The sequence below is a fragment of the Colobus angolensis genome, unplaced genomic scaffold (assembly GCF_000951035.1).
Source record: "Colobus angolensis palliatus isolate OR3802 unplaced genomic scaffold, Cang.pa_1.0 Scaffold35, whole genome shotgun sequence".
In the NCBI taxonomy this organism is placed as follows: Eukaryota; Metazoa; Chordata; class Mammalia; order Primates; family Cercopithecidae; genus Colobus; species Colobus angolensis.
Window position 1 is genome coordinate 8,980,099 of NW_012116821.1, and position 17,843 is coordinate 8,997,941.

A 17,843-nucleotide genomic window follows, 5' to 3' on the forward strand; every position below is an offset into this window, starting at 1 on the left:
GCACCGCTGCTTCTCCCAGGGCTCAGAGAGCAGGCCGGTAATTCGAAGCTGGATCAGAGGACTTTCCTTGGGATCCCTTTCCGCCGCACCACGCCACCTTTCGTCTGGTTGGGCCGTGAGGGCAGGAGGGCTCAGCCCCACGCCCTGACTAGGCGTTCCACCACTGAGCCGTGGCCCCAACTCCAGGAGGCATGCAGCCCGAAGGGCAGCCTTCACGCCCTGCCACGGCCACTTCCAGGGGCTGGTGGCAATAGCGACGAAAGGCTTCCGGGAGGAACTGGTGCCTCTGCCCTCCGCCCGACGCCCTTCCTTGCGGTCGAGCCGGGGTCTGACCCTTGTTCGTGACACCAATACTTATGCATGCCACTCAGTGCTGCGCGCCGGGGACTCTAATGAATCCAGACTCGGCCCACAAGCCGTGTGCAGAGGGACCACTCGCCCCCAACAACTGAGCCCTGTCACCGGCGACCTTCGCTGGCCCAGAGAGGAGTGGTGGGAGGAGCTGAGCCTAGCCTTCCCCGGTTCACCTCCAAAGCACCGCCCCTTCGGGGGCGTTCTCGGGTACGCCGTAAAGTAGAGAGCATTCTTAACAACCCGCCTCCGTCTTTACGGCAGGCCGCATTCCATGCCTCCAATATGGCGTCCTCCGCATAGGCAGTGGCTGTGGTTTCTACCCCGGGTGGCCGGGGGCAGTGCTGAGCTGGGGCTGTTGTTTGCCCAAACTGGGCCGCAGAAAGCAGCAGTTCAAGTTCGTTTCTGGTCACTGCTCCAGGAAGCCACCCTCCTCTGAGGGTCAAGAATTTGCTGCTTCCTTTTAGTTACTGCAAGTTCCTCCTCTGCCCTCGGGTTGTTTCCCGCGCCACCTCTGGATACCCCCAGGTCCCAGACCCTTCCAGACTCAAACCATGAACCTTCGGCAGCTGCTGTTGCACTTGCCCCGTTATCTCGGAGCCTCGGGTTCCCCGCGTCGCCTGTGGTGGTCCCCGTCCCTCGACACCATCTCCTCGGTGGGCTCTTGGCGTGGTCAGTCCTCCAAGTCCCCAGCCCACTGGAATCAGGTAGTGTCAGAGGCGGAGAAGATCGTGGGGTACCCCACGTCCTTCATGAGCCTTCGCTGCCTGCTGAGCGACGAGCTCAGCAACATCGCTATGCAGGTACAGAAGCTGGTGGGCACTCAGCACCCTCTGCTTACCACAGCCAGGTGAGCTACCCCTCTCCCGCTGACACACTCGCACTCATTGGAATACTTTTTTTCTGGCGAGCACACGCATTCTACCTCTCTCAGACTGGCTCCTGGTTTATCTCTTTTTAGTCCTTCCTTTTTACTCAGTCCTCCTAGACATTTTATGTTGTCTCTTCTCTAGTCCACTTAACGTTCTTGCTCAGCTGAGTGGATAAGTGGTTTTCTTTGAAACACTGTATGCTTTCCGCGATTTTGCTTCTTAATTGTTGAGGATGAAGATGCCTCAGCGATTTGTGGAGAAATCAAGCGGGGATGTATGTTTATTGAGTCACTTCCTAGAGATGGGTTTTTAAAATTTTTTTTTTATTTTAATGGGATAGATTAATTTTCTGTCCCACACTGTTCAGGGGGTCACCTCCAGAAAGTAGGGAAGGAGAGAGAGAGAGAGAGGCTGAAGGTAGATAATTATTTCCAACGAATGTCTTGGGGTTGAAGTAGGAATTTGTCCCGTTAGTAGTCATTATCTTCTTGGGATATTTATCGCTTATGCTGTACTACTGCTGTGAAACCTGCCTTTAGGATTTATAAAGTTTTTTTTTTTCTGGTTGTTGTTGTTTTTGTGTTTGTTTGTTTGTTTGTTTTGAGACGGAGTCTCGCTCTGTCACCCAGGTTGGAGTAGCTGGGACTACAGGTGCCCGCCACCACGCCCGGCTAATTTTGTTTTTGTGTTCTTAGTAGAGACGGGGTTTCACCGTGTTAGCCAGGATGGTCTCCATCTCCTGACCTTGTGATCCACTGGCCTCGGCCTCCCAAAGTGCTGGGATTACAGGCGTGAGCCACCGTGCCCGGCCAAGTTTTTTTTTTTCTTCCGCTTAAAAAAACCCCACAACTTCTGATATGTAATTAGTTTAAACGTACAGCGAAGTTACAAAAATAATACAGTTCAAAGAACACACTTGCATACTCTTTAATCAGATTCACCTACTACGTAGATATATATGTCTATATATGTCAGTATATTCATTAAATACATAAACACACATGTATACTATTCACATGTATATATCTTTCTATATATTTTTTTCTGAATCATTTGGTGGTAGATTGCATACATCATGATCCTTTTCCCCTAAATACTTCAGTATGTATTTCCTAAGCATAGCGGTAATCTCCTACATAAGTACACTACAGTTACCAACTTAGGTATATTTAATATTGATACAATACTTTTATTTAATCTACCGTTTAATTTCAATTTTGTTAATTGGCCTAATAGTGTTCTTTATAGCATTCTTTACCCTCCAGGACAGGATTCAGTCCAGAATCAAGTATTGCATTTAGTTGTTCTATCTCTTTCATCTTCTTCAATTAGGAACATTTTCATATCTCTTGGCTTTTATGACTAGAGCACTGGTTCTCAACTGGGGCAATTTTCCCACCCTGGGGACATTTGGCATGTATGGAGACATTTTTGGTTGTCACAGATGGAGGCACATTACTGGCATTACTGGCATTTAGTGGATAGAGGCCAGGGATGCTACCCTTCAATTCCCAGGACAGACCCACAAGAAATAATTTTAGGTGCTGCAAAATGTCAATAGTGCCAAGGTGGAGAAATCCAAGACTAAAAGGACCTGTTTCTGTTGTTGTTTTTTAAAAGTAAACTTCTATTTTGAAGTAGTTGTAGATTTACATGCAGTTGGAAGAAATAACACAAAGATATCTAATATACACCTAACCCTGTTTCTCCCAATGGTAACATTTTTTAAACGATGGTGTAATATCATAAGCAGGGTATTTATGTTGATACAGTTAAGATAAAGAACATATTCAGCACTATAAAGATTCCTCATGTTGCTCTTTTTTAGCTACACTCACTTCCCTTACCCACCCCTTGCTTTAATTTTTTGAGGCACCTGTCATTTTCTTACCACAGAAGTTATTAAATAGTAGTAATAAAGTGATTTTATTCCTTGGCATTGTTCCTAGTTATCAGGAACATCACCTTATGACTAGCTGGAATGTTAGTTTTCCAGAGATTCTAGATGATACACACTCAAAACACATACACACGTATGTTTAAAGCTTAATGAAACGAATAAGCCTACTATTACCCAACTTAAGAACTATAACTTTATCAGTCCTGTTGAAGATAAATGTGTACTCCTCAGTCCATCTCCCTGACTCCCACTAAACTGTTTTTAAACATTTTTCCTTTTCAGAATTACCATGGGTCCTGTGTGGTGGCTCATGTCTGTGATCCCAGCACTTTGGAAGGCAAAGTAGAAAGATCACTTGAGCCCAGGAGTTGGAGACCAGCCTGGGCAGCATAGCAAAACTCTATCTCTATAAAAAATAAAATAAATTAGCTGGGCGTGGGGGTGCACATCTGTAGTCCCAGCTACTTGGGAGAATTGCGATTGCTTGAGCTGGGCGGTCAAGGCTGTTGTGAGCTATGATTATGCCACTGCACTCCTGTCTGGGCAAGAGACCCTGTCTCAAAATGAAATAAGTAAATTTACATTGTTATTTTTCTAAATAATAATGTTTCATTTTACTGGTTTCTTTGCAGTGTACAAATATGATAGTTTATTGCATATGGCCTTATGCAACTTCCTTTTTAAAATTCATGGTTTCTGAGATTCATCCGTGTGATGTGTTTGACTGTAGTTCATTAGATTTTCACTGGTGTATGAAATTCTGTTGTGTGAATATACCACAGTCATCTTTTACTTGTTTATTTATTTATTTTGAGACAGAGTTTCACTCTTGTTGCCCAGGCTAGAGTGCAATGGCACAGTCTTGGCTCACTGTAACTTCGCCTCCCAGGTTCAAGCAATTCTCCTGCCTCAGCCTCCCAAGTAGCTCTCAAAAATTAGTCAGGTGCCCGCCACCATGCCTGGCTAATTTTTGTATTTTTAGTAGAGACAGGGTTCCACCATGTTGGCCAGGCTGGTCTCGAACTCCTGACCTCGTGATCCGCCCACCTCAGCCTCCCAAAGTGCCAGGATTATAGGCGTGAGCCACTGCGCTGGGCCTCACAATCATCTTGTAATTAACATTTGGGTTGTTGCATTTCTTGGTTTTATGAAAAATGCTGTTATAAATATGTTTGCCTATCTTTTGGTGTTCATGTCATGAGGATATAAAAACAGGAGTGTAATTGTTGAATGTGCACATGCTTATCTTTAGAATGCTTTCTACAGTGAATGTACCAGTTTATACTCTCATAAACAACTTCTGAGTTCAGGTTACTCCTAGTTCTCATAACACGAGAACTAAGAGATTTCTTAATTTTTTTTTTTTTGAGACGGAGTCTTGCTCTATTGCCAGTCTGGAGTGCAGTGGCGTGATCTCGGCTCACTGCAACCTCTGGCTCCCTGGTTCAAGTGATTCTCCTGCCTCAACCTCCCGAGTAGCTGGGATTGCAGGCACACGCCACCACACCCACCTAATTTTTGTATTTTTAGTAGAGAAGGAGTTTCACCATGTTGGCCACAATGGTCTCGAGCTCTTGACCTCATGATCTGCCCACCTCGGCCTCCCAAAGTGTTGGAATTACAGGTGTGAGCCACTGCGCCTGGCCCAGTTTTCTTAGTTTTTGGTAATCCAGTAGGAGGTTTCTTTGTGTTCGATGGGAATGATAGTGTCAATGATAGGGGCTGTAGTATTGCAATGTGACTATTGTAGTCCATAATAAAGCACAGAAGTGAAAAGGGTGGAGCTAAAAAGAGTCTTATTAATGTGTTTATTATGAGAACTGTAGTTCATCTGCTTAGTTGCAAGAACGTCAGATGAGGGTTTGGAGAATATCTCTTCAGAGGACACCAGAGGCACCCTAGATGAAAGTTTGTAAGACCAATGGTTCTAAAACTTTCCTAATTGTTGCCTAACCTGCCTTGTAGTACTACAGTACAGTGACAAAATTCGAAAGGCACAGAATAAGTAAGTTTTTGCAAAGTTGTCGTAGTAGGTATGAATTGCTATATTTTGTAAGAAAAGAGCTAATCTGCATATAATTTTATTCTATTTACCTACGATAATGTGTTGCACATTATTTAAATAGCCTAAACTCATAGACAGCCAATAAAGAAACTTTTGGGGTGTGGATCTATATCTGTATATATATGTGTATACACTGTACACAGGTATTTCAGCAAAGGAGCAGGCATTTGATCCAGAGGTTAAGCAGGTAATGATTATTGTAAATTATAACTAAAATCATGGATTAAGCAGCTGTATTTTTTTGTTTTTTATTTTTATTTTTTTGAGGCAGAGTCTTGCTTTGTTTCCCAGGCTGGAGCCATTTATTTTTCAAGTAAAGCTACATGGTATGTTAGGGGTGAATCATGTCTATCAGCCCTAAAATTTAGATGAATGGTGACTTTGTTAGCAAACGGCAAGAAAAAAAAAAAGGAAACCACCGTAATTTGCTATTCACTGATCTCTTTACCTAAGACATCTTGTCAAGAAAAGGGAAAAACAGCCTAGATGTGACATATACTCTTTAATTTAACACTAAATGAGAAATGAGATTAAAAATCCTGAGGTTTGGTGAGATAATGATTGTTACTAGGAATAGAGGAGCATTTAGCTCATTTTTACTCTTGTTCATCTAGATTTCCTAGGATCTCTCTATTGATCTATAATTAGATAAATAATCACCAATTAATTTACTAAATGTTTATTGAAACTTATGAAGTGATATAAAGAAGTCTAGACCAGCTGTGGTGGTTCATGCCTGCAATCCCAGAACTTTGGGAGGTCAAAGTGGGCAGATTGCTTGAGCTCAGGAGTTTGAGACCAACCTGGGCAACATGGCGAAACCCCATCTCTACAAAAAATACAAATAATTATCCAGGTGTGCTGGTGCATGCCTGCGGTCTTAGCTACATGGGAGGCTGAGCTGAGAGGATCCCTTAAGCCCAAGAGGTCAGGGCTGCAGTGAGCTGTGGTCATGCCACTGCACTCCACCCTGGGCAATGGAGTGATAGCCTATCTCAAAAAAAAAGAAAAGAAAAGAAAAAAAAGGAAGTCTAAAACATGGACCCTGTCCCTTGGTGAGTTGACACAAAAGATATTTATAAATATCTAACAGAAGGAAACAAGTGACTTGTGGTTAATGAGCTACTACATAGAGAGATGGCTTGGAATAGTAGAGAACTTTTCATGGAGAAATTGGGACTCCATTGAAGAAAGTATGGATAAAAATTGCATGAGTAATGTTTTAGGGTAGTAGTTGTGTAATATTTATTTTTTTCCTTCATAATTCTTTTTTCGCCTTTCTTCTCCAGGCTACCATACCTCTACTAGGTATGGGGAAGACCTTAAAAGCAAGGATAAGCAGTGCAATAAAGTGAGCAGCATGAATAGAGCTAGAATAGTAAAAACTAGAACATTTTAGAATAGCTAAAATGTTGGAAAAAGAAAACATGGGTGAGGAATCATTCCACCTACTGTTAAATCTTACTATATAGCTGCATCAATCAAATACTGGGGTATTAGCAGAGGAACAGACAGATCAATGGAACAGAATAGAGGACCCAGAAATAGATCAACACAAATATGCCCGATTGATTTTTAACAAAAGTGCGAAAACAATTCAATGGAGGGAGGATAGTTTTGGTTTTTTTTTTTCTTCTTTCTCCAAAAATAGGGCTGGAACAATTGAACATCATAGGCAAAAAAAATGAACCTTGACCTAAACCTCATACAATATTTTTTAAAAGTCAATGTAAAATGGATTATTTGTGAAATAAATGTCCACTTAAAATGGATTTAAACGTGAAATGTTAAACTATAAAACTTTCAGAAGAAAACATAGGATAATATCACAGCTGGGTGCGGTGGCTCACGCCTGTATTCCCAGCACTTTGGGAGGCTAAGGTGGGTGGATCACCTTAGGTCAGGAGTTTGAGACGAGAATCGCTCCAGCCCAGGAGGCGGAGGTTGCAGCGAGCCGAGACTAGCCACTGCATTCCAGCCTGGGTGACAGAGCAAGACTCAGTCTCAAACAAAAAAAAAAGAAAACACATCTTCAGGACCTAGGGCTAGGTAAGCAGTTTTTATACATGACACCAAAAACTCAATTCATAAAAGAAAACAATAATTGGACTCCATAAAAGTTCAAGACTGGCCCGGTGTGGTGGTTCACACCTGTAATTCCAGCACTTTGGGAGGCCGAGGCAGGCGGATCACAAGGTCAGGAGTTTGATACTGGCCTGACCAACATGGTAAAACCCTATCTCTACTAAAAATATAAAAATTAGCTGGGCATGGTGGTGTACGCCTGTAATCCCAGCTACTCAGGAGGCTGAGGCAGGAGAATTGCTTGAACTTAGGAGGTGGAGGTTGCAGTGAGCCAAGATCGTGCCACTGCAAGCCAGCCTGGGCGACAGAGTGAGACTCCGTCTCGAGAAAAAAAGAAAAAAGTTTGATACTTAGCTCTGTGAAAGACCCTGTAAAGAGGGTGAAAAGTTTAGCCATAGACTGGTAGAAAATATTTGCAAATCACATATTCAAAGAAGGACTTGTATCCAGATTCTGTAAAGAACTCTCTGAACTCAAGAGGCTGGGTGTGGTGGCTCACGCCTGTAATCCCAGAACTTTGGGAGGCTGAGGCAGGTGGATCACTTGAGGCCAGGAGTTTGAGTCCAGCCTGGCTAACATGGTGAAACCCTGTCTCTACTAAAAATACAAAAATTAGCTGGGCATGGTGGCGTGCGCCTGTAATCCCAGCTACGAGGGAAACAGAGGCAGGAGGCTTCCTTGAACCCAAGACTTTGACTTCAAGTCTGCAGTGAGCTATCATTGTACCACTGCACTCTAGCCTCGGCAACAGAGCAAGACTTTGTCACTTAATAAACAAAAAAAGAAGAAAAAGAAAGAAAAGAAAATGGGCTAAAAGAAAAACCTATAAAGATAGCAAGTAAGCATATGAAAAGATGTTCAACATTACTAGCCATTTGGGAAATGCAAGTTAAAATCACGATGGGATGTTGGGGTGATCAGGCCCAACACCAGGCTGTGGGGGCTACAAAGTCCGGCGGGGTCAAAGGAATCAGAAAAGACAAGTTAAGAGTGCATGAAGTGGGTCCAGGGGGCCAGAGCTAGATTGGAGTCTGCAAAGGCCCCGAACTCTGGGAGCCCACCCTATTTATTGGTGAACAAACAAAGAAGCAGGTGGTGAGGACATGAGGGTAAACAGGTGAGGGCATGGGGACGTGGGGGTAGAAAGGTAGTGGTGCATTAAGTGTAGCTGTGATGGTTTAGCATTTCCTTTGATGCATGTAGAATATGCGCTGCTGCTTGAGATAATGGAGGACATGTTTACAAGAAAGAAGCAAGGAACCAACAAGTCTGTGCACATTCCAGAGGCTACGAGGGGTTTTAGACCCTGGACCCTGGACATCTTCCAAGACTCTTTTACATTATGACAGACAAGCCAGTCCTGCCTCAGCTCTTCTACCAACAATGGGATACTACTATGTACCAGTTAGAATGGCTAAAATAAAAAATATAATGTGTAATTCTAGTAACAATGCAGAGAAACTAGATTTCTCATACATTGCTGATGGGAATGTAAAATGGTTCAGCCCCTCTGGAAAACAGCGTAGCAATTTCTTATAAAATTAAACATACGACTGGGCACAGTGGCTCACACCTGTAATCCCAGCCCTTTGGGAAGCTGAGACAGGCAGATCACTTGAGTCCAGGAGTTCAAGACCAGCCTGGGCAATGGGAGGTCAAGGCAGGTGGATCACTTGAGTCCAGGAGTTCAAGACCAGCCTGGGCAATGTGGCAAAATGCTGTCTCTACAAAATATATAAAAAAAATTAGTTGGGTGTGGTGGTGCATGCCTGTGGTCCCAGCTACTTGGGAGGTTGAAGTAAGAGGATCACTTGAGCACGGAAATTGGAGGCTGCAGTGAGCCGTGATTGTGCCACTGCACTTCAGCGTGGGTGACAGAGTCAGACCCTGTCTCAATCAGTCAATCACTTGATTGATCAATCAGTTTAAACATACACTTACCATATAGCCCAGCAATCAGACTCCCGAGCATTTATCCCAGAGAAATAAAAACTTATGTCCATACCAAAACCTATACACAAATGTTTGTGGCAGCTTTATTTGTAATAGACTGCCATAACCTATAGAATTATAGGTAGAAAATCCTACATATATATATTTCTCCTTTGCAGTTAAGTTTCTTGTATTGATGCCATTTTCCTTCCACAGCTTGGATAGGACTGTGTGTTCTTTCTAGAGGAAAAATCCTTTCTTTAGAATGATGTTCCAAAATTTCACATTGATGGTTTTTGGAGTGAAGAATGAGGGTCTTCTTAACTTAATCCTATATCCTTTATTTTGGGATGATTTTGTGTGTTATTTCTTCAGTATCATGGTTCCCACCATTTTCTCTCTCATGTTGGAATTTTGTAGTTGGTCATTGTAAATTGATTCCTCAACATTCTTTCCCTTACATTCAAAGTTTTCCTTTCTTTAATTTATCCTCTACATATATACTGTTTGTTATACTGTTTTAATTTTGTCTTTAATTATTTCCCAACTGGAAACAGCCCAGATGTCCTAGTGAGTGGTTGAACAAACTGTGGTACATACAGAACAATGAAATGCTACCCAACAATAAAAAGAAATGAACCATTGATACACACAACAACTTGGGTGAATCTCAGAGGAATTATTCTGAGTGAAAAAAGTCTATCTCATTCATCAAAAAATTAAAAATAGAATTGCCATACTGTTTTAATTTTGTCTTTAATTATTTCCCAACTGGAAACAGCCCAGATGTCCTAGTGAGTGGTTGAACAAACTGTGGTACATACAGAACGATGAAATGCTACCCAACAATAAAAAGAAATGAACCATTGATACACACAACAACTTGGGTGAATCTCAGAGGAATTATTCTGAGTGAAAAAAGTCTATCTCATTCATCAAAAAATTAAAAATAGAATTGCCATACTGTTTTAATTTTGTCTTTAATTATTTCCCAACTGGAAACAGCCCAGATGTCCTAGTGAGTGGTTGAACAAACTGTGGTACATACAGAACGATGAAATGCTACCCAACAATAAAAAGAAATGAACCATTGATACACACAACAACTTGGGTGAATCTCAGAGGAATTATTCTGAGTGAAAAAAGTCTATCTCATTCATCAAAAAATTAAAAATAGAATTGCCATATGATCCAACAATTCTGCTTCTGGGTCTGTTTCCAAAACAATTGAAAGCAGTGTCTCAAAGAGATATTTGTATACCCATGTTCATAGCAGCAGTAGTCACAGTAGCCAAGAGGTAGAAGCAACGCAGTTGTCCACTGATGGTTGAATGGATTAACAAAATGTGGTATATATTACCATGGAATATTATTCAGCCTTAAAAAAGAAGGAGGGCGCAGGCACAGTGGCTCATGCCTGTAATCCCAACACTTTGGGAAGCTGAGGTGGGAGGATCACTTGAGGCCAGGAGTCTGAGACCAGCTTGGGCAACATAGTGAGATCCCATCTCTATAAAAAAATAAATTAACTAGACATGGTGGCTCCTAAAAATAAATTAGCTAGACAGCTGCTCTAGAGGCTGAAGTGGGAAGATTGCTTGAGCCCATGTGTTTGAGGTTGCACATGTGTCATAATATGGATGAACCTGGAGGACATTATGCTAGGTGAAATAAGCCAGTCACAAAAGGACAAATACTGTGTGATTCCACTTATATAAAGTGTCTAGAATAGTCACATTTAGAGAAACAGTGTGTAGAAACAGACTGGTCTCCAGGGACTGGAAGAAGGGGGAAATGGAGAGTTGTTTAATAGTTATAGGATTTCAGTTTTGCAAGATAAGAAGTTCTGGAGATTGGTCGTACAACACTGTGAATATACTTAATGCTACTGACCTGTACACTTAAAAATGGTTAAGATGATAAATTTTATGTAAATTTTACCCAATTTTTTAAAATGTCTATCTCAAAAGTTTATATATTGTCTGATTCAATTTATATAACATTTATATCATTTTCAAAATGACAGAACTGGAAATGGAGAACAGTAAGTATTTTCTGGAGTCAGGGACAATGTGGGGAATAGGGAGGAGTGTAAATACAAAGAGGAATATTGTGGTAGAACAGTTGGGACTCTTGTGGTGGTGGGTGCATGAATTTATACATGGGATAAAGTTGCTGATATGGTTTGGCTGTATCCCCACCCAAATCTCCTCTTGAATTGTAATCCCCATAATCCCCATGTGGGAGGGACTCAGTGGGTGGTAATCAAATCATGGGGGCAATTTCCCCCAGGCTGTTTTTGTGATAGTGAATGACTTCTCACAAGAGCTGATGGTTTTATAAGCATCTGGCATTTCCCCTGCTGGCACTTATTCTCTCTCCTGGCGCCCTGTGAAGAGTTGCCTTCTGCCATGATGTGGAACTCTGGATCAATAAATCTCTTTTCTCTGTAAGTTACCCAGTTTGGGGTATCTCCTTAGAGCAATGTGAGAACAGACTAATACTGTAAGTTGGTACCGCAGAGAGTGGGGTGTTGCTGTAAAGATACCTGAAAACGTGGAAGCGACTTTGCAACTGGATAACAGGCAGAGGTTGGAACAGTTTGGAGAGCTCAGAAGAAGACGTGGGAAAGTTTGGAACTTCCTAGAGACTTGTTGAATGGCTTTGACAAAATGCTGTTACTGATATGGACAATGAAATCCAGGCTGAGGTTGTCTTAGATGGAAATGAGAAACTTTTTGGGAACTGGAGTAAAGGTCATTCTTGCTATGCTTTAGCAAAGAGACTGGTGGCTTTTTGCCCTTGCCCTAGAGATCTGTGGAACTTTGAACTTGAGAGAGATGATTTAGGGTATCTAGTGGAAGAAATTTTTAAGCAGCAAAGCATTCAAGAAGTGACAGAACATAAAAGTTTAGAAAATTTGCAACCCTGATGTTGCAATAGAAAAGGAAATCTCATTTTCTAAGGAGAAATTCAAGCAGGCTGCAGAAATTTGCATAAGTAGTGAGGAACCAAATGCTAATTGCCAAGACAATGGGGAAAATGTCTTCAGGATATGTCAGAGACCTTCTCGGCAGCTCCTCCCATCATAGGCCTGGCGGCCTGAGAGAGAAAAATGGTTTCCTGGGCCAGGTCCAGCCGCTCCTGCTGTATGCAGCCTCTGGACTTGGTGCCCTGCATATCTCAGCAGCTTTAGCCATGGCTAAAAGGGGCCAAGGTACAGCTCAGGCTGTTGCTTCAGAGGGTACAAGCCCCAAGCCTTGGCAGCTTCCATGTGGTGTTGAGCTTGTGGTGTGTAGAAGGTATTAATTGAGGTTTGGAAATCTCTGCCTAGATTTCAGAGAATGTATGGAAATTCCTGGATATCTAGGCAGAAGTCTGCTGCAGGGGTGGAGCCCTCATGGAGAACCTCTATTAGGGCAGTGCAGAAGGGAAATGTAGGGTTGGAGCCCCCACACAGAGTTCCCACTGGGATACTGCCTAGTGGAACTGTGAAAAGAGAGCCAACATTCTTCAGACCCCAGAATGGTAGATCCACCTACAGTTTACACCATGTGCCTGGAAAAGCCTCAGACACTCAATGCTAGCTGTGAAAGCAGCCAGGAGAGGGGCTGTTCCTTGCAAAGCCACAGGGGCAGAGTTTCCCAAGACTGTGGGAGCCCACCTCTTGTGTCAGCGTGACAGGAATGTGAGACATGAAATCAAAGGAGATCATTTTGGAACTTTAAGGTTTAATGACTGCCCTATTGGATTCTGGACTTGCATGGGGCCTGTAGCCCCTTTGTTTTGGCCAATTTATACCATTTGGAACAGATGTCTTTACCCAGTGCCTGTAGCCTCAGAGAGATGTGTCTAGGTAGTAACGCACTTGCTTTTGATTTTATAGGCTCATAGGCAGAAGGGACTTGCCTTGTCTCACATGAAACTTTGGACTTGGACTTTTGGGTTAATGCTGGAATGAGTTAAGACTTTGGGGGACTGTTGGAAGGGCATGATTGCATTTTGAAATGTGAGCACATGAGATTTGGGAGGGGCCAGGGTCAGAATGTCCCCACCTAAATCTCAATTTGAATTGTAATCCCCATAATTCCTATGTGTCATGGGAGGAAACTGGTGGGAGATAATTTAATCATCGGGGCTGTTCTCATGATAGTGAGTTCTCATGAGATCTGATGGTTTTATAAACATCTGGCATTTCCCCTACTGGCACTCATTCTCTCTCCCTGTGAAGAGGTGCTTTTGGCCATGATTGTAAGTTTCCTGAGGCCTCCCCAGCCATTTGGAACTGTGAATCAATTAAGCCTCTTTTTGATTACCCAGTCTTGGGTATGTCCTTATAGCAATGTGAGAACAGACTAATACAGTTGCAAAGAACTCTGTACACCTACACAAAGAATAAATGCAGGTTAAAAGATGCTGAAAATGGAATAAGGTCTGTAGTTAACAATCTATCAATATCAATTTTTTGGTTTTAGTGTTCTATAGCTATTACACGATTTCACCATTGAGTGAAGGCTATGTAGGACTCTGTAGTGTTTTTACAACTTTGTGTTTGTATGTAATTATTTCTTTTTTTTTTCTCAGAGTCTTGCTACGTTGCCAGGCTGGAGTGCAGTGGCGCAATCTCGGCTCACTGCATCCTCCACCTCCCAGGTTCAAGCAATTCTCCTGCCTCAGCCTCCCTAGTAGCTGGGATTACAGGTGTGCACCACCACGCCCAGCTAATTTTTGTATTTTTAGTAGAGACGGGGTTTCACCATGTTAGTTTTGATCTCTTGACCTCGTGATCCACCTACCTCGGCCTCTCAAAGTGCTGGGATTACAGGCATGAGCCACCGCACCTGGCCAATTATTTCTTATTTTGAAAAGCCTTAAAAAAAGCACTTCAAATCCAGAGAGAGAGACACACACACACACACACACAAACAGACAGAGAGACAGAGAGAGAAAGAGAAAGAAGATCTGGGAGACAGAGATGTGTGTGTGTTGTAGTTTCATCTCTGTCAGTACTTAACTGTGTGATGCCCAGGCAAGTCATTTTATCTCTTTGGGCTTTAGTTTCCTAAGCAATGAAGTAAGGAGTTTGACTAGATGATTTCCAGTAATGTTGCCAATTCCAGACTAGTCTGGAAATTAATGTTGTATCTGAATGTGGCGGGTAAGGAAGCCGTTGTCAGTTCTCAAGCAGAGAATAAACCAGGTCGAATGCAATGTAATAGTATAAGTCTGTAATCCTTTTTCCACAATTTAAAAATCTGAAAAGCTCAGAAAACAGAATTTTTTTTAGACTTATAAATCTGACCTGAACTGATGTGAGGCTGTTTATAGTCTTTGTTTATCCTATTTAATATGAATATTTATGCATTTGATGCAGAAATATTAAGGCTTTTGATTACAGGATGCTGCCCAGTTCCTGCTGCTGTGTTGGGTAAAATGCACCTTCCTAAAATCAGAAAAATTTTGAATTCTCAAAGACATTTGGTTTGGTTTCAAGGACTTTGGATGAGGGATAGTGGACTTGTCCAAGCTGAACAGTGATATGTGGGATGGCCCAAGTATGTGACATAGATTGGTAGAATGGGAGAAACTGAAGGTAACAACATGCATCAACTGTCCCCTTCCTCTCAACACGACTTCTACCCAATGGTTTTATTACTGTTTCCCTAACTAAATGTAATTATCCACTTGTGGAATATATATATAACATATAATTTATATAAAGTTATATATAAATTTTAATTACCTAAATTTCTGTATAAATCACTAAAATTTAAGTACTTTTAGTTGTTTCACAGGCAATGACCAATACTTTTCCAATAGAGAATTGGTTAGACTTTTGTTGTTTCTAAAACATAGCTGATACTTTGAGTAATAAGGCTTTATTTATTTTCATTGATTACTCTTGACAGATTTGGCTTTTAGGATTAAATTTTTGTTTAAATACTCTGTCTTTTTGCTTTTGCCTTCAAAACACTATGCTCTCAATTTCAGATTTAAATGGATAGGATTAATTTAGTATATAGTTATTGGAGACAAATTATGACATTTAGTCTCTTCTCTTAGGATGTGTTGATTCCTTTGTAGGGACTTTATGTTCCTCAGTTCACTACAGTTACTTGGCTACCTAAAAAACCTTATTAGCCCTTTCTGCATGGTAAAATTCTTCAGAGCTCTATGAATTTATTATTAGAAATTTAATTTTAGTTTTTTCCATGTTTATGAAAGACCCTTTCTAGATTCAGTTCTATAATTACTGACTGAAAACTTACATTACTTATGAAGAACTTTTTCTTGGATGACTGGGAGAAAATTATAAATTTTAATTCATTCCACAAATATTTGAGGTGCTCTGGGGATGGGTGTACAAACAAGAATAAGACCCAGTTGCTGCCGTCCAGGAATTTATGAGAGACAGTATAGTAAGCATGAGCTCTGGAATCAGACTGTTTGGGTTCACATCCTGCCTCTACCACTGTCAAGCGATGAGATCTTAGGCAATTTACCTAACTTCTCTGTGCCTTAGTTTCTTCATCTGTAAATCAAGGATAAAAATAGAACCTGGTGGCTAGGTATAGTGGCTCAAACCTGTAATTCCAGCACTTTGGGAGGCTAAGGTGGAAGGATTGCTGAAGCTCAGGAGTTCAAGACCTGCCTGGGCAACACAGTAGGATCCCATCTATTAAAAAAAATAAATTAAAAATGAGCTAGGTGTGCTGGTGTATACCTGGGGTCCCAGCTACTTGGAAGGCTGAAGCGAGAGGATCACTTGAGCCTGGGAGTTGAGACTGCAGTGAGCCGTAGTGACAGAGTGAGATCTTATCTCAAAAATAAATAAATAATAGTAGCTGTGTTGTAGAGTTTTATGAAGATTTAATGATTTAATATAGGTAAAGTGCTTAGAACAGTACCTGGCACGTAGCAAGTACCCAAATATCAGCAATTATCATTATTATTAGAAATTCATTTTCGTGGGGAGACATACACAGAGTACCCTGAGATAAATGCTGTAGTGAACAATATGCTGTAGAAACGTAGAGGGAGAGAAAGATCTCTCTCCCTAGAGAAAATGGAAGACTACCAGAGATGAAGTAGGATATGAATCAGGTCAGGTGGCATGAAAAAGAGATGACTGAGGCAGGAAAAGAAATTAAGACATAATAAATTGCTCGGCAAAGTCTAGGAAAAATTGTAGCGTGGTGTAGACTGCACCACACAGTAGTGGGATAGGATAAGGCAAAAGAGATAGGCTGGAAATATCTGCTTCTGCCATGATAGAGTATCTGATGCTCAACCTGCCCTTTCACTGTAAACAAATAGAAAACTGGGCCGGGCACAGTGGCTCAAGCCTGTAATCCCAGCACTTTGGGAGGCCGAGACGGGCGGATCACGAGGTCAGGAGATCGAGACCATCCTGGCTAACATGGTGAAACCCCGTCTCTACTGAAAAATACAAAAAACTAGCCGGGCGAGGTGGTGGGCGCCTGTAGTCCCAGCTACTTGGGAGGCTGAGGCAGGAGAATGGCGTAAACCCGGGAGGCGGAGCTTGCAGTGAGCTGAGATCCGGCCACTGCACTCCAGCCTGGGCGACAGGGCGAGACTCCATCTCAAAAAAAAAGAAAACTGGACAAGATACATGAACCAACTATATATTTTTTTTTATTGCTGAAAGATATTCCATTGAATGGATATAGAGCAATTTGTTTATTCAGCGTAAATGAATATATAGGTTGCTTCTATTTTTGGCTACTGTGAATAAAGCTTCTATGAATGAAATAAAATTTATTTAAAAAGCAAAAGAAAGGTTGTGGCCAGATTTTTGAGTTTTGTATGTCATGTTAAGATGATCTAATTTTATCCTGAGGTCAGTGGAGACCGTGAAGGTTAAGTAGTAGAGAGACCTGAGCAGATGTGCCTTTTTGAAAGCTGACTTTGGCAGCTGTGGTGGTTGCGAATTGCAGAAAAGAAAAGCTAGAAGCAGGAAAGCCTGGCAGAAGACTGCTATGGTTTATTCATTTCTTCTTTCAGCAGCTAGTTAAGTGTGTTCTCTAATGGCCAAGTACTATGCTTGTTAGTCAGGTAAACAACACCAGACACTGACCTACATCCCCCGCTCCCTTCCCCTCCCCAGGATTTATATTCAAATAAGGGAAATAGACATGTAAAACACAAAGTGCAATAAATTGTTACATATGTTAGGATAAAATGTTTCCAAATAAAATGAAGACATAAAGAATAGAGTGGCAAAAGGTCTCAATGAGATGATCTGAACATTGAAAATTGTGATGTTATTGCAGATAGAGGAATGATGATGGTGAGTTATAAACTTAGGCAGTAGTGATGGAGATGAAGTGGAAAGACTGGATTCAAGCTACATTCGTGAAGTGAGGTTGGTAATTTCAGACTTGATAATTGTGAGAGTGAAAGAACAGAAGAGTAAGCTGAGCAATTGAGTATGTTGAGATACTAGCAGAAGTATGTTGGGTGTAGAGTGTAGGGGAAAGTTTTGTAGACCTGTTGAACGTGAAGTGTTTGCAACAAGTGGAAATGTCCAAACTGAAGTTAGGAATGGGTTAGGTCCTCCTATGGGAGGTAGACACTAAGGTTAGAATTGAAAGTACTTAATATAGGTGAGATTTAA

The 17,843-nt window shown here is 41.7% G+C and overlaps 1 protein-coding gene across 1 annotated transcript in view; it reads left to right on the top strand.

Annotated features, from left to right (window-relative positions):
- Window positions 1-606: 606 nt before the first annotated feature.
- Window positions 607-17,843, top strand: part of PDSS2 (prenyl (decaprenyl) diphosphate synthase, subunit 2) — a 329,615-nt gene continuing 312,378 nt past the window's right edge. The window contains exon 1 of the mRNA XM_011952844.1: window positions 607-1,201. Coding sequence (XP_011808234.1) covers window positions 906-1,201 — 296 coding nt within the window. The 5' untranslated portion in view covers window positions 607-905. The remainder of the gene's footprint in view (window positions 1,202-17,843) is intronic.